General features: G+C 36.3%; 1 protein-coding gene across 3 annotated transcripts; it reads left to right on the top strand.

The window, feature by feature from the left end:
• Window positions 1-283: 283 nt before the first annotated feature.
• Window positions 284-19,823, top strand: LOC103576188 (baculoviral IAP repeat-containing protein 6). 3 transcript variants are annotated; one of them, XM_008556312.3, is made up of 19 exons: window positions 284-560; window positions 958-1,277; window positions 1,846-2,090; window positions 2,217-2,550; window positions 2,608-5,252; window positions 5,316-5,540; window positions 5,746-6,000; window positions 6,087-6,357; window positions 6,421-6,576; window positions 7,886-8,191; window positions 8,404-9,264; window positions 9,336-9,550; window positions 9,711-14,669; window positions 14,812-14,948; window positions 15,021-15,260; window positions 16,037-18,048; window positions 18,127-18,315; window positions 18,373-18,507; window positions 18,722-19,823. In XM_008556312.3, exons 1-19 carry the CDS (start codon window positions 383-385, stop codon window positions 18,974-18,976), a joined length of 13,938 nt encoding a protein of 4,645 aa, XP_008554534.1. In that variant the 5' UTR covers window positions 284-382; the 3' UTR covers window positions 18,977-19,823. The 3 variants fall into 3 exon arrangements, with proteins under 3 accessions (XP_008554534.1, XP_008554525.1, XP_008554538.1); XM_008556303.3 differs by having other exon boundaries at window positions 2,190-2,550; XM_008556316.3 differs by lacking the exon at window positions 7,886-8,191 and having other exon boundaries at window positions 2,190-2,550; window positions 18,722-19,822.
• The last annotated feature ends 378 nt before the right edge of the window (window positions 19,824-20,201 follow it).

Here is a 20,201-nt window from a genome sequence, read left to right as displayed (position 1 = left end):
ATCTACAAAAATGAAAAGAAAATACATTTTCATAAATTGCGGTAAATAACCAAAATTAATAAATTTCCGTCGAAAAATAAATTACATATGTATCATCGGGATATGAATAATTGGACATATGTGTAATCAAATATATGTGTAATAAGAATTTGAATAATTTGAATATGTGTCATCGGGATATGGGCAATTGATACATATGGGTAAAAGGGATATGCGTGAAAGACACCTACTGTTTGGATGTATCGATCTCTCGATTATCAGACAACTTCACTGCATAAACTACTGACATTCTACTAAAACATGGTGACTGTTGAAACGCCATGTTTTTCGTGATGTACGAACATTAGACTATTTTTTGAGACTATTTATTTGTATTTACGAAATGGCTAATGATGATTCGTGTTTATTAAAAGAAGACGGCTATCTTAATGTAGATGCTGAATGTAAAAGTATAATATATCATCCTAATTTAAATGTATTGCTCATTACAACTAGTAGTGCGCAAGTATATGTGTTTGATGTCAATTTCGGGGTAATTCTACAACGAAGTATCTTATCAGGTAAAATCTTTCTCAAAAATTATTTCAATTACTTTTTTTACATCACTCATGTGATTTATAGTTGTCATTTTTCTTATCCCATATCGAGTCCAATTTATTCCACTTCCCTCCTCCTTAAACTTAACGTGCATCTAAAATGTTCCATTATCAAGGTCATTCATCTTTGCTGAGAATCGAGCGTGATTTTTATTTTCTAATGCTCATGCTAATTATTTTATAATAACACTTGTTTTAAATTCAAATTTAAATTTTTTATTTTTATTCAAACCCGCAACATTGCCGTCTGGGTAACCAACAATTTTTTTTTAAACACATTATGAAGTAATGTTGGATTTATTTAAATTATTCTAGTATATTTTTAAAAAATCAAAACTCTATTTTATTTTGTCAATTACAGATAAACCAGATGGAAAATTACAAGGAGTTTATCTTGCCGATGGCATAGACAAAATATTGTACACAAATGGGAAAGGAATCGGTGTTAGAAGTGATTACAATGGTGTATTATTATTAGACACCATTTTACAAACACCAGTATCCAGAAGCGAAGATACAATAAAATTAGAACTTTTGCTTTCCGAAGCTTGTTTGCTGCATCAGTGTCTGAGATTGGTCGATCTTCCGGGAGTTGATCACGTGCAAAGTGTCTTACAGGAATTGTGGAATAAAATTCTTGTTGCACAAGAAACTCAGAAAAAAGGCATCAAAGCTCAAAAAGTAATTTATTTAATTATATTACATAAGTCAACTTTTAAAAAATTTCATATTTCATATAAATCTAGCTTATTTGTCCATGGATTTTTTTATAAAATTTCAAATATAAATAGCATTTACTTCGAAATTTATTTAAAGTTCCTGATGTCGTAACTTCAAGTGGAAGCGAGTTCCAAAAATTCCAACTCGTGGTTAAGAATAATTTTTGATAAGGTGTGAGCAAATGGAACTAGAAAAGTCTTGCTTGAGATTTTTCTTAAAGACTTACGAAAAATTGTAGAAACTACAGCAATTTTTAACTAATATATAAACTATGTATCAATTTCCGGTCAGAGTTGTTGTAGAATTGCTTAAGATATCGAAGTTCTTCATCTCTGAGTCACTCCACAGACGCAGTCCCTCTAATAAATCCAGTGATCCTCATTTAAATTTTATGTGCTCACGATTTACAATTTTCTCTCGATGAAATTAAATCAGCACTTAATCCAAAAATAATGGATCTAAAAGTGCCTTTAATTGTCTTTAATTTTCTTTATTTAACTAACTTTTATTTTCATAAAAAAATTTACAGTGGAATGTCGTTTGTCTCGAACTGCCCCATGGTGTTCTGAAGCTGGTATGCTCTGGATTAGTAACGGAATTGAAAAAACAAAATAAACATATACCAGCATTACCAATTGCTTCCGCAATTAATGAACGTCTTAACGGCCTACTTCCTGGCTCAATTTCGGAAAATGGACCAGCTGATAAAGTTCCGATGTTCAGTGAAGCCGCCCGACGAGAAACATTTTTAAAATGGCCTCACATGAATTACAAGTAAGTTTTTTAAATCCAGTAAATTAAAGTTTATTATTTTATTTTGATGAAAAAAAAAATATATATACATATATATATTTAAATTATTATTACTAACAGATTTAGTAACCGAGAAATGTTTCTCAGGTGGGCTTTGCCTGGTCAGATGGCACAAGCGGGATTTTATTACGAACCGAACGCAACAGCTCAAGACAGGGCGATGTGCTTTACATGCAACGTTTGCTTGGTATGCTGGGAACCAACTGACGAGCCTTGGTCTGAGCACGAGCGTCACTCGCCCACATGTCCATTTGTCAAAGGAGAGTACACACAAAATGTTCCTTTATCAGTAACTCTTGCGACGGCTCCAGCATGCGAATCACATGTAGAGATCATCAGTACAACCAACGTCACTGGACTTATCGCAACTGCAACTCACAGTGGTTTTGTTAATATTTGGAATATCAGCAGTCAGTTAAAGGTATAGCATACCCTAAATTTTTAAATTAACGTAATTATACATCATTTATTTTTTTAGGGCGAAGTTTCTTTTTACGTGACATCGTGTAATCAAGAAACCAACAATGAAAGTTCTCTGGAGTTTTACGCTACGAAAAATTTATCAAATACTTACATGCCAAATCTCAGCTCTGAAACCGATTCTTTACGTGATTTTACAAGTATTAATTTTTATAAGGTTCACTTAACGGCTTTATCAATTATAGGCGGTCCAAAATTATACGTAGATGAAGCTAAAGTTTGTAGAGAAGAGTCAGGTAATCTCAGTACAGCTGAAGATACGGATTTGAGCATAAAACCATGTTTAGTATGCGGAGTTTCTGTAATTAATTCCACCAGCAGTTCATCACAGTTACGGACAATGGAAAATGTATGGGCAGCAACAGATATGGCGACATCTTCATCGTTAGTTCGTGCCATGAATAGTGTAAATAGTGCGGCCAGCGATAGTTTAGACATTATGAAAATTGCAACCGATAAACACGAATCTGCTAAATCACATTATTTAGTTGTTTATGATTTTCATCACAAAGCTGCAACACCAGTAGTGAGCAAGGATGTGGTGGAGAAAGATTTTAAAAATAAAAAAATACCTTCTGGTACCGGAACCAGCTCTAGTTCAACAAGCGGCCGCCAGGATAGTCTTTATCAGGAACTGTGTATGAGCAAATTGCTTTATGAAGTTCCTGTAATTGAAGAAGTAGTAGATTCCGACATGCTAGTGGGCGCACATTTTGATGGAATATTTTCAAGTAAAGACGGTAGTTTGAGTGCATCATCATCCAACACTTTGTACCCAGCCTCACTTGGATTGTATGTACAGCCTCCAGCGACAAGTTCTCCGCCTTATGATGCTAATTTCAACCCGATAAATGAACCTGATCAATTCGCTTCAACATCAGATGCCTCGGAAATTCATAAAAAAGTATCGGATACAAAAAAAAACGTACAAACTGACCCCGTCGTTTTACAGAAGCTGTTCATTAATGCAGATCCTTCTCTACGAATTACTTTCGTAGGACCTACTAAAGACCAAAAGCATCTGTGTGTCGCGCTCACCTGCCCCACAGTAGATGCTGCAACAGCAGACTTACCTGCTAACACAAATAAAATGGATGTCGACGAAGAAAGTGAAATTTTTTCCTCAAAAAGTTACATGTATTGGGACCAAAATGATCAGTCATCAGAAAATAAGTCGGTTAATAGTGAAAATCATAGCATTGAAGATACAGCAAAAGCTCTGCTGTTGGTTTATGCTTTAGATTTTTCCGAGCAAATTCCGAAAATTTTAGCTGAACCTGTTGTTAAAAGAGAGCTACCGGCAAACCAAACACCAATAGCACACGTGTTTTTGCCGTTACAAGAGAAGCACAAATTGTATTCAAGTAAAAGCAATCAAGATATTACTGCACCCCGGGGTCAAGTCGCTTTGGTCTGCCGCGATGGCGTGGTAAGATTATTAGACTTAGCCACCTTGAAAATAGTATCGGAATCCCGATCAGAAGGAGATAAATTTATATCTGCTACGTACTGCAGTCGATTGGATCGATTGTGTGTTTGCACGAGCAATGGAACTCTGCGATTTTTCATTACATCAGACGAAGATGATTCTTCAGAGGAGAAGGATGAAGTTGAGGACGTAAGCATGATGGTAACAGAACCTGGAGTACTCAGTCATGAGCAAGCGGCTCCAAGCACTTCCTCGAGTTCTTATCAAGAATCGATAATCGCGCACAGACCTAATTTGACTCGCTCGGATTTGCAAAGTTTATACGACTTGACTCGCTTCGACAGAAATTCTCCAGCATACAGTGCGACAGTGCCCTCTTGTTGGAGTGAAATGATGCAGGCTCAGAGACAAAGACGTTACCCACAGCATTTACATCAATCTGAAAACCAGCATCACACACGCACATGGCGACTTCAGAATGATTCAACAACCTGGGATGAACATATATTCGAGATCACGCTGCCGAGGAAAGTTGTTGGAAACATTGGACATGTAGATGTTCGATTCAATCTCCACTCACCCTGCCTTGAGCCGCCTAATATTCAAGTGACACTTCTGAAGCAAAATATTACGGGTCTTGGGCATCAGAAGCCCTCATTAACTCCCGTTGATGAAAAAATCCAGTTCAATTTGAATAACGACCAGAAGGGAGAAAATCCCATCATCAGCGAAGAATTTCAGCGGCACTACAACACGGAAATTCTCTGTGGCCCGATAAACTTGAAGCGCTGTATAGATCTTTCGGATCATTCCGGGTGTGTAACTCTTACCAGTCCAAAACTATTTCGTACAAAAGCAAGGACACTTCTTGTCCACATTAAAGCGTTTATTGATCTAGCTAAAGATAGCGGAGCAACTACCTCAAAATCTAGAGTTAATCTATTTGATAACAAACCTCCAACATCGAAAAAACTGAGAATAGATGATGCTGGGCCTTTTTTCCCGGGCACGACAGTTGAAAGGATTGCCACCAGTGCTAATAAAAAATTGGAATATTACATTGGATGCGACTGGATTCATGAAATATCAATCACTGTGAGAACTGTTCAACCCACAAGTATCCCGAACGAGCGCATTCAGCGATGGGCGATGTTAGACTCATCTTTATTCACTGAAAATCTATTGAATATCGCGTGTTTGCAAGGAGCTGATGAGTATGTGTGACATTAAAAATTAATGATGATTTTATCCTTTTCTTAATTTTGTTTTCATTGCAGGTCACTTATCACGCAATCCCTCTCATTAGATATTCTAATATGGGTAACATCTATCAGGCTATCAAGACTTCGCGTTGGTCGAAATGTCACGGAAACAAAAGCCATTCAATTGGATACGATTCAGTGCATTCAATCACGTCTACCAAATCTTTTGCGAACTTGTATTTTTCATGCCGGTAGATCTATAGCTCACAAGTGTGTTAAGTTGATTGTTATTTGCAGTGAGTAAGTAATTGTGACATTTTTAAATTATTTAAAAATTAATAAGATGTGCAAATAGTTTAAACTTACGAGTTTACGAAATTTTTTTTTCTAAAACTTTAAACACATTTTTCTCGAAACTACTTTTTCAAAGTCTGTGATCACTGACATTTGAAAACTACATGACTATGTATAAAAGTTAACATGATATTTTTACAAACTATTTCAGGGGTTTACGAAATCTAGACGATGTTGCTTTACACTCATTTGACGAAGCTGTATTATCTGTTCTTGTTACACTGTTACCATCAATAATTAGCATCCAGTGGGCAGGATCTTTACGTTGGTTAACAATTTTAATAAATCGATTTTTACCGCTCGATCAAAACCACAGCGTTGCAAAACAATGTATTACAATTCTTCAACGAATTGCTGGAGAAATGTCTAATCGAGTTGACCCATATCATTTGTTACTTGCGACTAGGTAAGTCATAAACAGTCTATTTTTTCCGTGTATGATGAAAAAAAATGAAAACTTGAATAAGAAATAAATTGAAATTTTATTTCTAGATTCGGTTTATATAATAATCCATTTGAAACAAAATTATTTGACATCGAATCTCCGATGCCTCCTAAATTGAACTCCTTGCCATTGACTTATGCATCAGTTGTAACTGGTGAGCAGACAACATCTGCAACGGCATGTAGCGATTTATATTCACAGGACAATATTGATTTACGAGATTTATTAACTCTACCAATGCATTCAAACAGTGAGCTCATTGTACCGAACAAATTAAAAGCTCTTTATACAAATCACAGCATGACGGGTCTATTAGAGGTGATTATTTACAAATTACTTGGTCTGGGTTTTGAAAATGTTATTAACTTATTGATATTCTAGGTTGAACCGCTACATTTTACTTGTCACTCAGTTTCTGATGGTACTAAAATGGAAAAAATGGATCCTGTAGGAAATACTGTTGATTTTGCGAGTCTGTATGACAGCAACGTAACGAATAATGGTGTCCCTGACTTCAAAACTGTTCAGTCAACTTATGTAAGTATTATTGATATTTACTAACACTCAATTAAATAGAAAAAATCAATTATTTAAATTTTTTCGATCCTGCTATCAGAAGCTTTTAATAAATAAATAACAAAATAGGTAAAATAATGATAGAATAATTTTTAATTTTTTTAATTTTATGTGTAGGGGAGGGAGGGATCAACGAAGTAGGGGGCAAAATGGGGTACCCAAAAAATGTTATAAAAAAAGTTTCAAATCAATTTTGTAAATATAATTGAGTGTTTGATTTTTTTTTTTACTGTTTTTGAAAAATAGTATCAAGTCAATTTTTTTTTCTTATCCCAGTATCAAATTATTTCAGATGTATTTCGATAATCAACTTTAAAATATTTACAATTTAATATCCATTTTTAATACCCAGAAATTTCTTATCAATTTTTTCAGGGGTACCCTATTTGCCCGCAAAAAATGAAAATTTTTTTTTGTAACTGCAGCTAAAATTTTTTTCTATTTTGAATATCATTAAGAAAAAAAAGATTTAACGTATTTGAGTCCCTGAAAATTTACTATTTCCTAAAATTCCCCTACTAACTAGATACTAACACATGAATATTTATATACATGAAGGTAATGTAAATCACACCATCTTGCTGAAAATAAGCTCAACGTGCAAAGATGTTAGAGATCCATATCTATATTTCATGCGTAAAAATCAATCAATTGTATAAATCGATAGATTACATTCTTTACTAAAATTTTTTTTGTTTATCTTGTAAATTTAGCGGATAATATTAACTTTCGAATATAAATTTTGTCAAAAATGATCTTCTTTGGTCTGAATTTGAATCTAATTTCATCAGAATACTGAATTTCCATAGACTTTCCGACACTTCAATTCACTTCTTACTTATCTAGAGCATCTGCGGTTGATCCTATCGGCTGCCAAAAGCTTCCAATGTTCATCAAACACACACACACACATTACCCTGATATGAACACACGACATCTTTAAAAAATTGTAATATAAATATAAATTAGGGTTATTTCCGGTAAAGTTTTTTTTTTACACCAAGCAAAATATTGTCTACAGGTTGAAACAAAAATTCCCTAAAAATTTCAGCCCTTTCAATTCTCTAAATGATCTAAAAACCATAGGGAATCTTTCTATTTTTTTTCAAGCCTCTGCTTAACAAATAAATATAAAAAAATGAACGTAGGGTAATTTTTAGTTGAGGTATAGAATTTAAAAAAATAAGAAAATAAAATTTTCTGTATTTTTTTGAGTTGCATAGATTTAATAATCACTAGTTGCTGAAGATGATAATTATAAAAATTATAGAGCTTGGATGGCGAATCGCTAGGGTCAAACTTAAAAACTGCGTGCAAACAGAACTTAAAAGATCTGCTCAGTCATTGTAAAGCTGAAACCAATAAAATTTCAACGACACAATTGTCGATTATATCTGACGATCAATCGGATAGTGATGAAGTGCACAATATGACGAGAGATGACCAAAAGTGCCACGTCAATCAAACTGATTCATCTAATTTACACATTTTAACTTCCTCCATTATAAAAGAAACGTCTTCCGCGTTGAATAACATTTCTACTACACACAAAGTCGACGATAATCATATAAAAAAGGTTAGACTTAATACAGCTAGGTGTCTCTATCTCTACGCCTATATTCCTTTTATTTTTTCAAGGGGTTTGCTTATAGTACATTATCTTACACAAAATAAACTCTCGTTGTGTTTAGATCATATGTTCATTCATCATCATTTCACTAATTACTTTACATAATCTACAGCAAAAAAACAAAAATTTATTATAAAATTGCCATAAATTTTTTTTAGCGCGAAGAAATCAATTTCCCATGGGCACGATTACTTTGTTTGCCGTCGCAGCAGGCTTTAGTCGTCGAAAGAATGCATTCAGGAGCACGGCGATTCATCGTTTTAGATTTTGGTTCTCCAGTTTTGCTCACTGACTTGATGATTCCCTCATGCAGTGATTTGGTTTCACTGTCCATAGACATCTGGACTAAGAGTGAAGAAAAAGATGGCATTAGACTTGTAGTTGCTGGTGACATTGGCTCAAAACCCCTTGTTGTCAATGACCTTCAGCCTCCCCCAGTATGTAGATATCTTAAAATAACAACAATAGGCCGATACGGAATGACAACGACAAGATGTAAAATACCTTTAGGAATGTTTTACGGGCACATTGTTGTTCTGCCAGGAGAAGACTACTCTGAAATGTTTTACACCCAGCCAAACAACACCAGTCAAAATGATACGAACCTCTTAGCGACAATTGATTCTCAGTGCAGTATTTTGTCAACTTTGGCTGAAGACATTCAATGTCGGTTCAGCTTAGCGATTGAAAAACTAAAAGCACTATTGGATCCGTTACTGTGTACTGAAACACCCAATGTCGTCCATATGCAGCACTATCTCTCTCGAGGTAAAAATTTGACAGAAAATAAGGAACAACCCTCTGGAAAAATTTTGACAACCTATCAAGAATGTATTACATTTCAACATCAATTGAATATCGTACGCGGGGTGTGGCGTCGTCTAGAAACGTGGAAAGGCGCTGAAATTCCTCTGACCAATCAATTGTCCAGTGTTCCAAGTGATAAATTGAGAATTCTTGGAGAAACACTTTCAGATATTCTTCTCTACACTTTATATGAAATCGGACCGATTCCAACAGTATGTATTTTAATAATTTTTTTGTGTGATATAAAATTGCATGATATAACTGATAAATTTATGAAATTTAGGTTCCGCCGACTTTATGTGAGATTTTTACTCCTGCGATTTGTGAAAGATTTTTTCACTCTATCTGCGTAGTGACACCAGCTCCACGATTACAACTTCACGCTGTTGCACTCTTAGTTCGTATGGCTGGTCACCAGCCATGGTGGGGAAATTTTTTGTCAAATACGTTGGTTAATTTGTATTCAACATCTTCGACATACATTTTTCCACAAGACAGGTATGTCTAAACAAAAATTAAATAATTTTGATTTATGTTTATTTATTTATGTGATCGTCGAACTATGTCCTCTAACGACCTTACGAAAATATACAAAATTAAAAAAATTACATTTTCAGACATTTAGACATTTAAAATTTTAATTTGAATAATATTCCAGGGTATTCATATTATTAACATTCCTCGGACGAAAATCACTCACTGCGGGGACTAGTAAATCGTCAGTAATTGATGCTATGGTTCGAACATTAGGAAAATTCTTGAGGCCGTTGTCTGATTATCAACTTTCAAACACAACTCAGTTAGATGTAGGCCTGATTGGTTGGATTCTTCTGTTTTTGTCTGTGTGTTTAGATACAACTACACCTCACTGTACATACTCTGAAGAAAATGATAAAAATAAGGAACAAGGTATATCTTCCTCTCGTTGGGAGTTTTTGCAAGGCGAGTCAGCAATGCAAAGAAAGTACGTGAATGCCAGCCGTACAAGCGCTTCGCGAAACTATCGTAAAAAATTACAGAAACGACTGATGCATCATAAACAACAACTGCATGATATTGATCAAGGCAAAAAATATATTCACGTGTCATCTTCCCAAGGACTAGTTTGGTCTAGCGGCCCGCCTATTTCCACCTTGTCAAACAAACTAGAAGTTTTAAAAACTCATGAAAAACATTTAAAGAAAACACTAAAACAGCATTCAGCGTTTCGGCATTTTAAAGACATGATAAAACGAAATGATTTCCATCACGTACCCAGATCAAATCGAAGTGCCAGTTCATCAAATTCAAAGTCAGATACTCCTGAAGCAGATGTAGACAACCTACTAAATCTGTCATACTCATCTGTATTACCAGTTGCACAAGGACTTATTGCTTTAATTTTACACAACACAGCAAGTGTAGATATGTTTTTATTATCATGTAAAATAATCGCGAAGCTTGTAATATCAACCAGGCCTACCATTAGTTTAAGTGAACTTATGACAGAAGACCAACTATTGAAACTGATAAAATTAGCTATGAGCAAATCAGATGCAGCCTGGATGTCCCATGCAGTTTCTTGTCTTTTACAAGATTTACTCGAAGGCGGAAGACTGTTCAAGTCATGTTCGAGCCAAGAAAATGCACAGACCGAAGAAAATTTTGATGCTGTTGAGAGCGAAGAAGAACAAGGAGGAGATGATGATTTAGCAGGAACTGCTAGAACAAGTGGATCTGGAACAACTTTAGGCAACGATGAAGGATTTGCTGAAGGTGAAGTGGATGAGGATACACAAGACAGTCTTCCTGCTGTACCACCAACTCCATCAACATCAAAGTCCAATGGATTTGACTTGCCATCATTATTAGAATCTGATGACAGCGAGCTTGAAGATTTCCTTGATGACATTCTAGAGAGAGGAAGAAATATGTTGAAGAAAGGAAATTCTGCTCCTAAGATTCCACCATCAGCAAGTTCAGGAATATCTTCAGCTCTGGATGCTCGGTTAGAGTATGGAGTGGAAATGGGAGTAGAAATAGCCTTGAGAAGATATTCAACTTTAGGAGCGTATAATTTACCATTAAGCATCAATGCGCCAATTCAAGTCCCATCAGAAACCAATCGTTCAAAACAATTTTCGATAAGAAATTCTGGATCTACTGAAAGGAATCAGGACACAAGAACATCTACAGATTTAGCATCATCCAGCCTATCGATGCTGATGCGATGCTTCGATAAAATATTTACAGACATGTCTTTCCAAAATTCTGGCATTAACTTAGAGTTAATACTGCAGTTATGGTTAACATTAAATTTGGATGCATCAAAAACTTCGTCCACAAATTCGTCAAACCAATTTGACCCATCATTGGTACCAATTATTCCCCTCAGCTCGGCAGCGATTTCTGGTCTTATATCAACTCTTCTTTGGCATCCTGGAATTTCTCTAGGCGCTTGGTGCCTGGCCCTGCAAACTCTAACGCTAGCAAGTAATGAACCGATGCCAAGTAATCATATTGACCCCAGTATCAACACTCCTTTGGATGGGTTGCTGGGTGGCATGGCTTGTTGCATCGTAAAAAACCGCAACATGGGACCTGTACTTCTGCGACTTCTTTCCGGCAATGGTTTAAATATCGAACCACGTGACAAGCAGTACATGATCGCTGGTCCCAAAGTCGGAGAAGCATTGCAAGACTTTTTGCTGCGACTTGAAATGCGTTGCGATGTAATTACACCAGGAAGTGTACTAGGAAATACTCTGAAAGAGCTTTTGCTGTGGGTAGTGTATGAACTTATTCAGCCAGGGGGTGCTCTTGTTGCTCGCCGAGGTCCTCTTGACGCTCAGTGTATTCTCATTACATCTCTCATCAACCTGAATTTTATAAACACGGATCTGGGAACTGCCATGAGTATAACAGAGTGTGTTGGAGTTTTAGTATCTACATACGTCCGAACTTCGAGAATCGGTGCGCAGTGCAGTGGAGCTGTAGACTCGACCAATCAATCTGGTGGTTTCGGTGGATTGTTTTCTGGGATTCTTGGCGGGACCACCAAGCAAGGGCGGCCTGCATCCTGGGATGCGCTTCTCGTTGCTCTTGTAAAACTAGTTTGTAAACTCGTTCAAACACCACTGCCTAATGCTCGTGCGTCCCGGGTTGACAATCCAACGAACATGGAAGTTGGTGACTTGGCCCAAAAGTCAAGTTCTAGAGACATAGATCAGTGTGAAAAATCAAATATTTCACAAACAGACGAAAGTAAAGTCGCAGAACAGCAGACATCGATGAAATCGAATCAAGGTGTGACTTCAAAACGTCGCCATCCTTGTGTCGCAGATACAGTTTTACAACACGAACCAACGATGATAAGATTACTTGGAGCACTAGGATACAGCACGAGCTCATCTCTCGCAATGTTATTTGGCGAAGATCATACATCTAGTACAGTTTCTGAACTGGGTGATCCGAATTCAATTCCAGATGCTACCTTCCAGCTTCTGATAACTCTTACAAAAAAAGCAACTGATCCGCGATTAGTTTTGAACCCCTTGTATCGCTACTTATCATCTTCTCATGAACAAATAAACGGGGATGACAATTTCGGTGTGATGCAACTTTCAGAGCCACTTCTTTGGTATATTTTAAAAGTTCTAGATAACGAAGCATCTCTGGCGATATTTACAGAAATAGGCGGCGTAAAAATACTCTGTGAAAATATGGTGAAGTCTAACAGCACGAATTACAGAAATGAAAACACTAGTATGTTAACACCAGGAGTAATTGCTCTTGTAATGCAGCATCTTTCAAACGTACCAAACCTGGCAGTAGCTACAGGCACGACAAGTAAAAAATCAACGAGTTCTTTGGAGTCTTATGAAGACGGATTATTAAATTTCGCGCCTCTCGGCACAATTTCTTGGATAAAACCAATGGTGGAACCAGCAGATGTATTGATTCAAAGCGCTGCGCCTCACAGACGAGCACGAACTGCCGCTTGGTCTTATCATTTCTTCCCAGGTGAAGCTTGGATTGATCTCACAATCACACTTCCCTGTGCTATTCTTTTGAAAGAAGTTGAACTCCAACCCCATCTCACAGCATTAGTCACCTGTCCTTCAGCAGTAGCACTCGAGATTTCTCGAGACGGTAATTCTGATTTTACGCCGATTTGTCCTCCAATGCTTACCGCTGGATTGACATTCATCCGACTCACTCTAGCCCAACCAGAAGTAACATCAGCAGTTTTAGTGCGTCTTTATAAACCTCGAGATTCCACAAATATCAGTCTCAGTCAAATTAGGATACTAGGAACGACAGCATTTGGAGACATTAAATCACGGAATGAAACTATTGATGAAGAAAAACTGACTAAGATGAGTTTAGGGTGGCTGAGGCTGATTCATCAATGCTTGTCAGTCAGCGCATTATCTCCAGCATTGTCTCAGAATGTCCTCGACTCTGCAGCATCAGTTCCAGGTCTTATTGGAGCCTGCTGTACTCTTTTATTACTTCCAGCGCCATCACTCTTCACCCCAAACTTGGAGAGAGTTCTAATACAGCTTGGATTGCACTCTCGTGACCTTGGACTACAGCTAATTAGTTTACTTTTGAATAATCGCTGTGCTCTGCTATTCCAAAGATCTTCATCAACCCAGAAGACATCAGTAGTACAGTTGATTATAGAATTACTCCAGCAGCTGTGCAGCGCCCAAGATGCTGATACCGAAGCCCGAATCACTGCCGTACTCACGTGGCTCCACACGTCTTCAATAAGCAGCATCTCACAAACTCCACGGGACAATCCGAATATTGTCAGCCCACCTGCTATTTACATTCATTGCATTTCAACAATTATTTGGAAAGCCCAACAAATTGAAAACCGCACATACGACTTGGAAAGTATGCTAACTGATGATCTTTTCAATTCTCTTTATCAGTGGACTCTTTCTTTACAATCAAATTCAGCATTGAAACAAGCAATCGATGCAACTCTTTGTGCTTTTTGTTACGTAAGACCATCTTTATTCCCAATGCTTCTGCAAAAAATACGGATTCTCGTCCCGAATTTGGCGACCGATCAATTTGCATCGGTGTCAGATGATCGTAAAGAAAGTGATGGGCAAACTGATGATAAAAAAAGTGAAGCTAATGTAGAAGAATGGTACTGCCGGTTGCATTTATCAGAATGTAAACATTTAGAATTGACAGAAGGGCAGCTGCTGACAGTCGCAACTGCGGCACGATCAATGCCTGGGATTCAGCAACTTATCGATTCAGGTCTTCCATCACTCTTAGTTACGACAATTATAGACTTTTGTAAGATTCATATGAAGGTTATAAAAGAGTTGAACAGTATGATTCATATTGATAAGTGTCAAAATATAAATACTGTACATAGCGGGTTGACTGATAATGACAAAGCTAGCGAAGGAGTTTATCAGAGCAATAATACAAGTGGCCTGAACATGTATAATCCGGATAGCATTGCAACAGTAGTTGAATTTTTAACTCTTGTCTGCTCAGAAGGAAAAATGCGAGATTGGTTGGGTGAAGAGGGCCGTAGCTTTTGGTTACCTCTTGTTACATTATTAAGCAGCAAGCCTGTGGAGAGTCCATCTACTTCTTTTGCTAAGTAAGTGATATTATATAAATATTTTACTTTTAAATATAAGGTAAAAGATCTAGAACTTGATCAGGGAACTGGTATCTGATCGCACTAAGTCTTTTACCTCATAAAAGATGAATAGTTTAATAATATGTTTTAAATTTTTCAGAATAAATGTATCATACACTAGATTAGAAAATGCCGTTATTAAATTTCTTTCAAAATGTTGCTGGTGTCACCCACGTAATCAAAAGTTACTCGCTGAATTATTGACTGATGTCATTTTACAAGAGCGGATTTCTCCAAGTAATTAATAATTTATTAATAAAATTATTATTTCTATTAGACATTATAAAAAATAATTTTTTTACTGTTTAGTTGACGTGAGATACCTACATGGTATTTCTGGATTTACTAGACGATTGATCCTTCAGTTACTATTAGAAGAAGAGAAGGTATTGGTGTCTGTAGTATCAGATACTCCGATGTCAAACTATGCATCAAATCAAACTGTACCGTCGATGTTTCCACATCCAGCTCACCCTCTAGGGTATTATCACCAACTGCTTTACATTTCAACCCATTCAACAATGGCAGATATTTTACAACAAGTTTCAGGTAAATGACAATAATTTTAACTCTGTCTATTTTCTATTTTACTCTTTGAAATACGCCCCCTCCCTCCCCCAGCGACTGTAAAAGTTAACATGTTCAAGAATATGTAATTTTAAAAAATGTAACGAATGACCTCCGTGGTAACACAGGTTCTTGGCTCACTTTGCTACTGCCTAATAACTTTAAGGAAAATGAAACTATTACAAGTGGAACAAATTGTTCACGAGAGCTTTGGGAATCTAACTTGGTGTTGGTGGTGGACAAACTGAGTGTGGCAGCTGGAAATACTGCTAAGGATAAACGAGCTAAAGAAGCCTCGAATAAATCACAAGCTCGCGGACCTACCATAAGAAAATCCCGTTTAGGCTCGGGTATGATTCCATAATTGCTTCAACTATTTTATTTTATTTCACAGTGAATTCGTTATTTTTATTTTTGTCTATTGCACATCTCAAGCGTGACTAATTCACTCACGCTGCCATTTTTTTATTTTTTTTTTCTCCACCAACTACTGGTAGTAGCACTAGTGTGACAGTAGGATTAATAAATAAAATGCGGCATCTAAGAAAAAAAGGCGGAATATTAAAAAAAAATAATGATTAAAATATTAATAACTATCATGAGCGATTGAGGTGTGCACTTTTGGATTGTCCAACACTATTTTTTTATTCTTTAATGAGTTGTGTTACGTGCTCGATTTAAAACTTTTTCCATTTTTTAAATGTCCACCATTTTTTAACAGAAATTAATGAACTATTTTTTACTTTATTTGTTTTTAGATGTAACATCATCGTCATCAAAAAATACAAACGCCTGCGCTCAAGACAATTCCATCAATTTGTCGACTCAACAATACCTATCACACTCTTCTCGACCTAATGTTGCTTTGCCACCATTACTGAGTATCGCCCAACTTCTCGCGATAGCAGAAGACAGTGGGATGTCTCTATCAAACCCGTGTTTACACCTCGTGCTCCACCAGCGCAGCAAAGACAGCAAAGATGATTCTGTTAAAGTAGAAGACAATGAGTTGTTAAATTATCGTTGCATAGAAAGTGCTCTAGGTGTCTTCAGCGTTAGCGGAGGCCTAGCAGCACTAGCAAAGCATCTTCCTCTTATTTATCCTGATTCAAGCCGCCCTCCAGCATTCATCGAAAAATCTTCGCCACCTGAACAACCAGATGCTGAGTGGGTGAAAGTAGAAACCAACGAAGAAGTTTATGAAGATCTAGAGGAAGGTGGAAATTTACATTCGTCTCGGGCAACTTCTTCAGTTCCCCACGTACCACTACATTCCTTGACGGCATTTGGATTATTCCTCAGACTTCCTGGTTACGCTGAAGTATTACTAAAAAACAGAAAACAGGCGCAATGTTTGCTGCGATTGGCTCTAGGTGTAGTAGACGACGGAGAAGGTGGCGATGTATTCAGCTCACAAATAGCTGGCTCTTTACCAACGCTCCCTTTCCAAGTTTTGAAACAACTATTGAAAGCAACACCACTGACAACCGATGACGGGTTATTACTTCGACGAACTATGGTCGATATTGGCGCAATTCTCTTACTGCTTAATTGCTTAGCGATCTTTACACATCAAACCGGACACAATGAATTGTTGGATCAAAAAATTACCCAAATTGGTAGTCGTAATGATGATAAATCTCATCTATACTGGGCCAAAGGTACTGGGTTTGGAACAGGATCCACCCAACAATCTTGGAACGTTGAACAAGCGCTGTTACGTCAGCGCTCTGAAGAAGAACACGTTACTATTCTTCTTCGAGTATTGGCCAGCTATGTAGGATCCGGAAGCCAGCCACAACGTGAACTTCCTGCCACATTCGCCGAGCTTATAGCCCGATCGTGCCTTCTTCCAGCTCTATCCTCGTATTTGAGAAACGATTCAGTCTTAGACATGGCACGACATATTCCACTGTACCGTGCGGTTCTTCAATTACTCCGGTCAATGGCATTGTCTACACAATTAGCTTCACTTTTACTGCCTAGAGTTGGTAAATCAAATGATCCATCGATTGTTTCACTTCTTTCCACAATGAAAGTTTGTGTGGATACATACGTCCATAAAATAAACCGCTCGCGTAGCAACAAATTTAAAAGCGGTCTTAAATACCCAGATGATACTGAGCAAGACGAAGGATTAGCGACATTGATACCTGACATTCAGGAAAGTGCTACAGTAGTACAGAATGCCACTTCAAGACTTGCTGTCATTGGGGAAGAACTGGTCAGTCCCAGTACTGTTATCACTGAATTACCTCTTAAATCCATCGAGCAACGATACCTTGAAGTTATGAAAAATCTTCAATTCGACACCTATGAAATGATATCTGAGAATCCCGACGGCGGTGGTTACCGATTTGCAGTGTCTTATCATTTTGAATCAAACATGAGAGCGGCAGGAGACAGAAGCCATCCTACAAGGGTCAAAAGATTAGCCCAGGAAGCCGTGACACTATCAACTGCGTTGCCACTGTCGTATAGTAGCAGCGTGTTTGTAAGATGTGACACTGACAGACTGGACATCATGAAAGTTTTGATAACTGGCCCTGCAGAAACACCCTACGCAAACGGTTGCTTCGAATTCGATGTTTACTTTCCACCAGATTATCCCAACAGTCCGATGTTGATAAATCTTGAGACAACTGGCCGACACACTGTGCGATTCAATCCTAATTTGTATAATGATGGTAAAGTTTGTCTTAGTGTATTGAACACTTGGCACGGCAGACCGGAAGAAAAGTGGAACGCTCACACCAGTAGTTTTTTGCAGGTAATGTTGATAAAATTGCCAAGTTAGATCATGTCAATTCAGCTTTATATCTAATGATGTTGTTATACTTTTCGACAGGTTTTGGTGTCCATACAATCATTAATTTTAGTACCGGAACCCTATTTTAATGAACCAGGATACGAAAGGTCTCGAGGTACTGCTAGTGGTGCTCAATCTAGTCAAGAATATAACGCCAATATTTGCTTGGCAACTGTAAAATGGGCAATGTTGGATCAAATTAAAAATCCTTGCCCATGTTTCAAAGAAGTAAGTCATATATAATCGAATTTTTTAATCAGAGATTACAATTAATACTATTTCCAGGTAATACATACGCATTTCTGGATAAAGAGACATGAAATAGTAGCTCAATTAGAAAGCTGGATTATGGACATGGAAACGTATGGATCAGATAAACGCTCAGCTCGTACGATTTCTCTCAATGCCTTGGCTCTAAGGGTAAAAATTTTTAAAACAATTTTCAGTACAGTTGAATTTTATTAACTCGGACAGTTATCTCTTACATCTACATGTATGATGTCTTTATAAATATACAGAGACAGCATCGGGTGGGAGACAGCGTAGATTGTAGTGGGGGTTCCAAGTTAATGGAATTCGACTGTAATTCTAATCAAAATTTAGTGGTGTCTAAAATATTTATTTTCTTTTACAGCGACACTATAGACTTTTAAGAGATGTCCTTAACAAACTGCCAACACCTAAAGGTCTTGAAGATCTCGTAGAACCGTTGCAATCACCTAGCTCACCACTAGAAATGTCAGGAACGCCAAACACCCCACCAACAAGTACAACGTCAACGGCGACAATAGCTACTCCAATAACAAATGTAGGTAGCAACAATCATATTCATAATGAAATAGATACAGATGTTGAAATGGAGAAGATGGTATCAAACGTCTGTGAATAACTGATTAAAGTTGATAGCAAAGATTGTTGGATATTTTTAAAAGTCTATTCGTAGTGTTATGAACAATATGACTGAAATTAATGTAAGATTAGAAAAAATATCATATTCGACCTGAATATTTCATCAACGGTTTAAAAAATTTATCGATAATCTGTCGAATATCTCAAAGTGCAGAAGTGAAGAAAGAGATCGTAGTTTTAAGTTTTTTTTTCTTTTAAAATTCTTTCCTTGGTTCTTTTTTTTTTTTAATATTTATTAGTATTATTTTTTTTTTTTATAATTCGCTAGTTAAAAAATACTATAGTTTTCTATTCGAGCTGTGACTGTAAAGTTGTTTTGTTATGTTGAAATAGATAACAGTAAAATTATTACAGTGCTTTTCAACATCTAAATACTTGATTAAGTGTGAAAGGTAATTTAAAAGAGGATAAATATATATAACTTTATTTGGTTGCTTTTATAACAACGTGTATGTACACTATTTATTAATCTATACTACTTAGGTAAATTTTAAGTGTAAAAGATATTTATTATACTTGTTCTTTATTTTGGTAATATCCTGTTTATATGAAGTGACCGAAAAAAATGTTTAAATGAATAAATTTAAATAAAATATTTGATAAAGTCACACATTATATTTTAAATTACTTCATTATGTAAGACATAAAAATCAAGAGTACATTGTAAATAATTTGCCAATAAGTTTAACTAAAATAATTACTTACACGAATGTGTTTCTATTTTTAAGAGTAAATATGATTAAATAAAAGTTTCAATTAAATAATATTAAGAGATAAAAAAATTTAAAAATACGCATTAGAATAAACGATTATATACAACTTGCAACTATTTTATCAATAGTTGAATCGACAAGTTCTTTAAATTACAAGTGTCTACATATAACATATTATGTTGATAGTTTATTTAAGTTTAATAAATAATATTATTTAAATCTGTCTTTATTTATTATTCATCTTACGACTAATAGTAAATTTTTTGGATTTATTCCCAGTCTTTTTTACAAAACCTCCCGTACAGCAACTCTTAAAGGGATTCCCACGTGAGGGTCTGTTTTTTAAGCGTTTTTTGAGAATTTTCTTGACGACCAATGAAACGATAGAACTTTGAGTTTTTCATCATTTATTTATTAATATTTCAAGAGTATGTAAAACAAATTTCAAATAAAAATCTTCATTACAACGTAAGTTGTATCGCTCTGAAAAAG

This window comes from Microplitis demolitor, chromosome 8 (assembly GCF_026212275.2).
Source record: "Microplitis demolitor isolate Queensland-Clemson2020A chromosome 8, iyMicDemo2.1a, whole genome shotgun sequence".
NCBI lineage: Eukaryota > Metazoa > Arthropoda > Insecta > Hymenoptera > Braconidae > Microplitis > Microplitis demolitor.
This window is presented reverse-complemented; position numbering and strand designations above follow the sequence as displayed.

Bases quoted from the DNA above. Each gene is read 5' to 3' on its own strand.
- LOC103576188 (XM_008556303.3), top strand. From the start codon at position 383: ATGGCTAATGATGATTCGTGTTTATTAAAAGAAGACGGCTATCTTAAT. The intron at 5,541-5,745 runs GTAAGTAATTGT...AAACTATTTCAG, and splicing joins TTGATTGTTATTTGCAGTGA to GGGTTTACGAAATCTAGACG. The intron at 18,508-18,721 runs GTAAAAATTTTT...TTTCTTTTACAG, and splicing joins TCAATGCCTTGGCTCTAAGG to CGACACTATAGACTTTTAAG.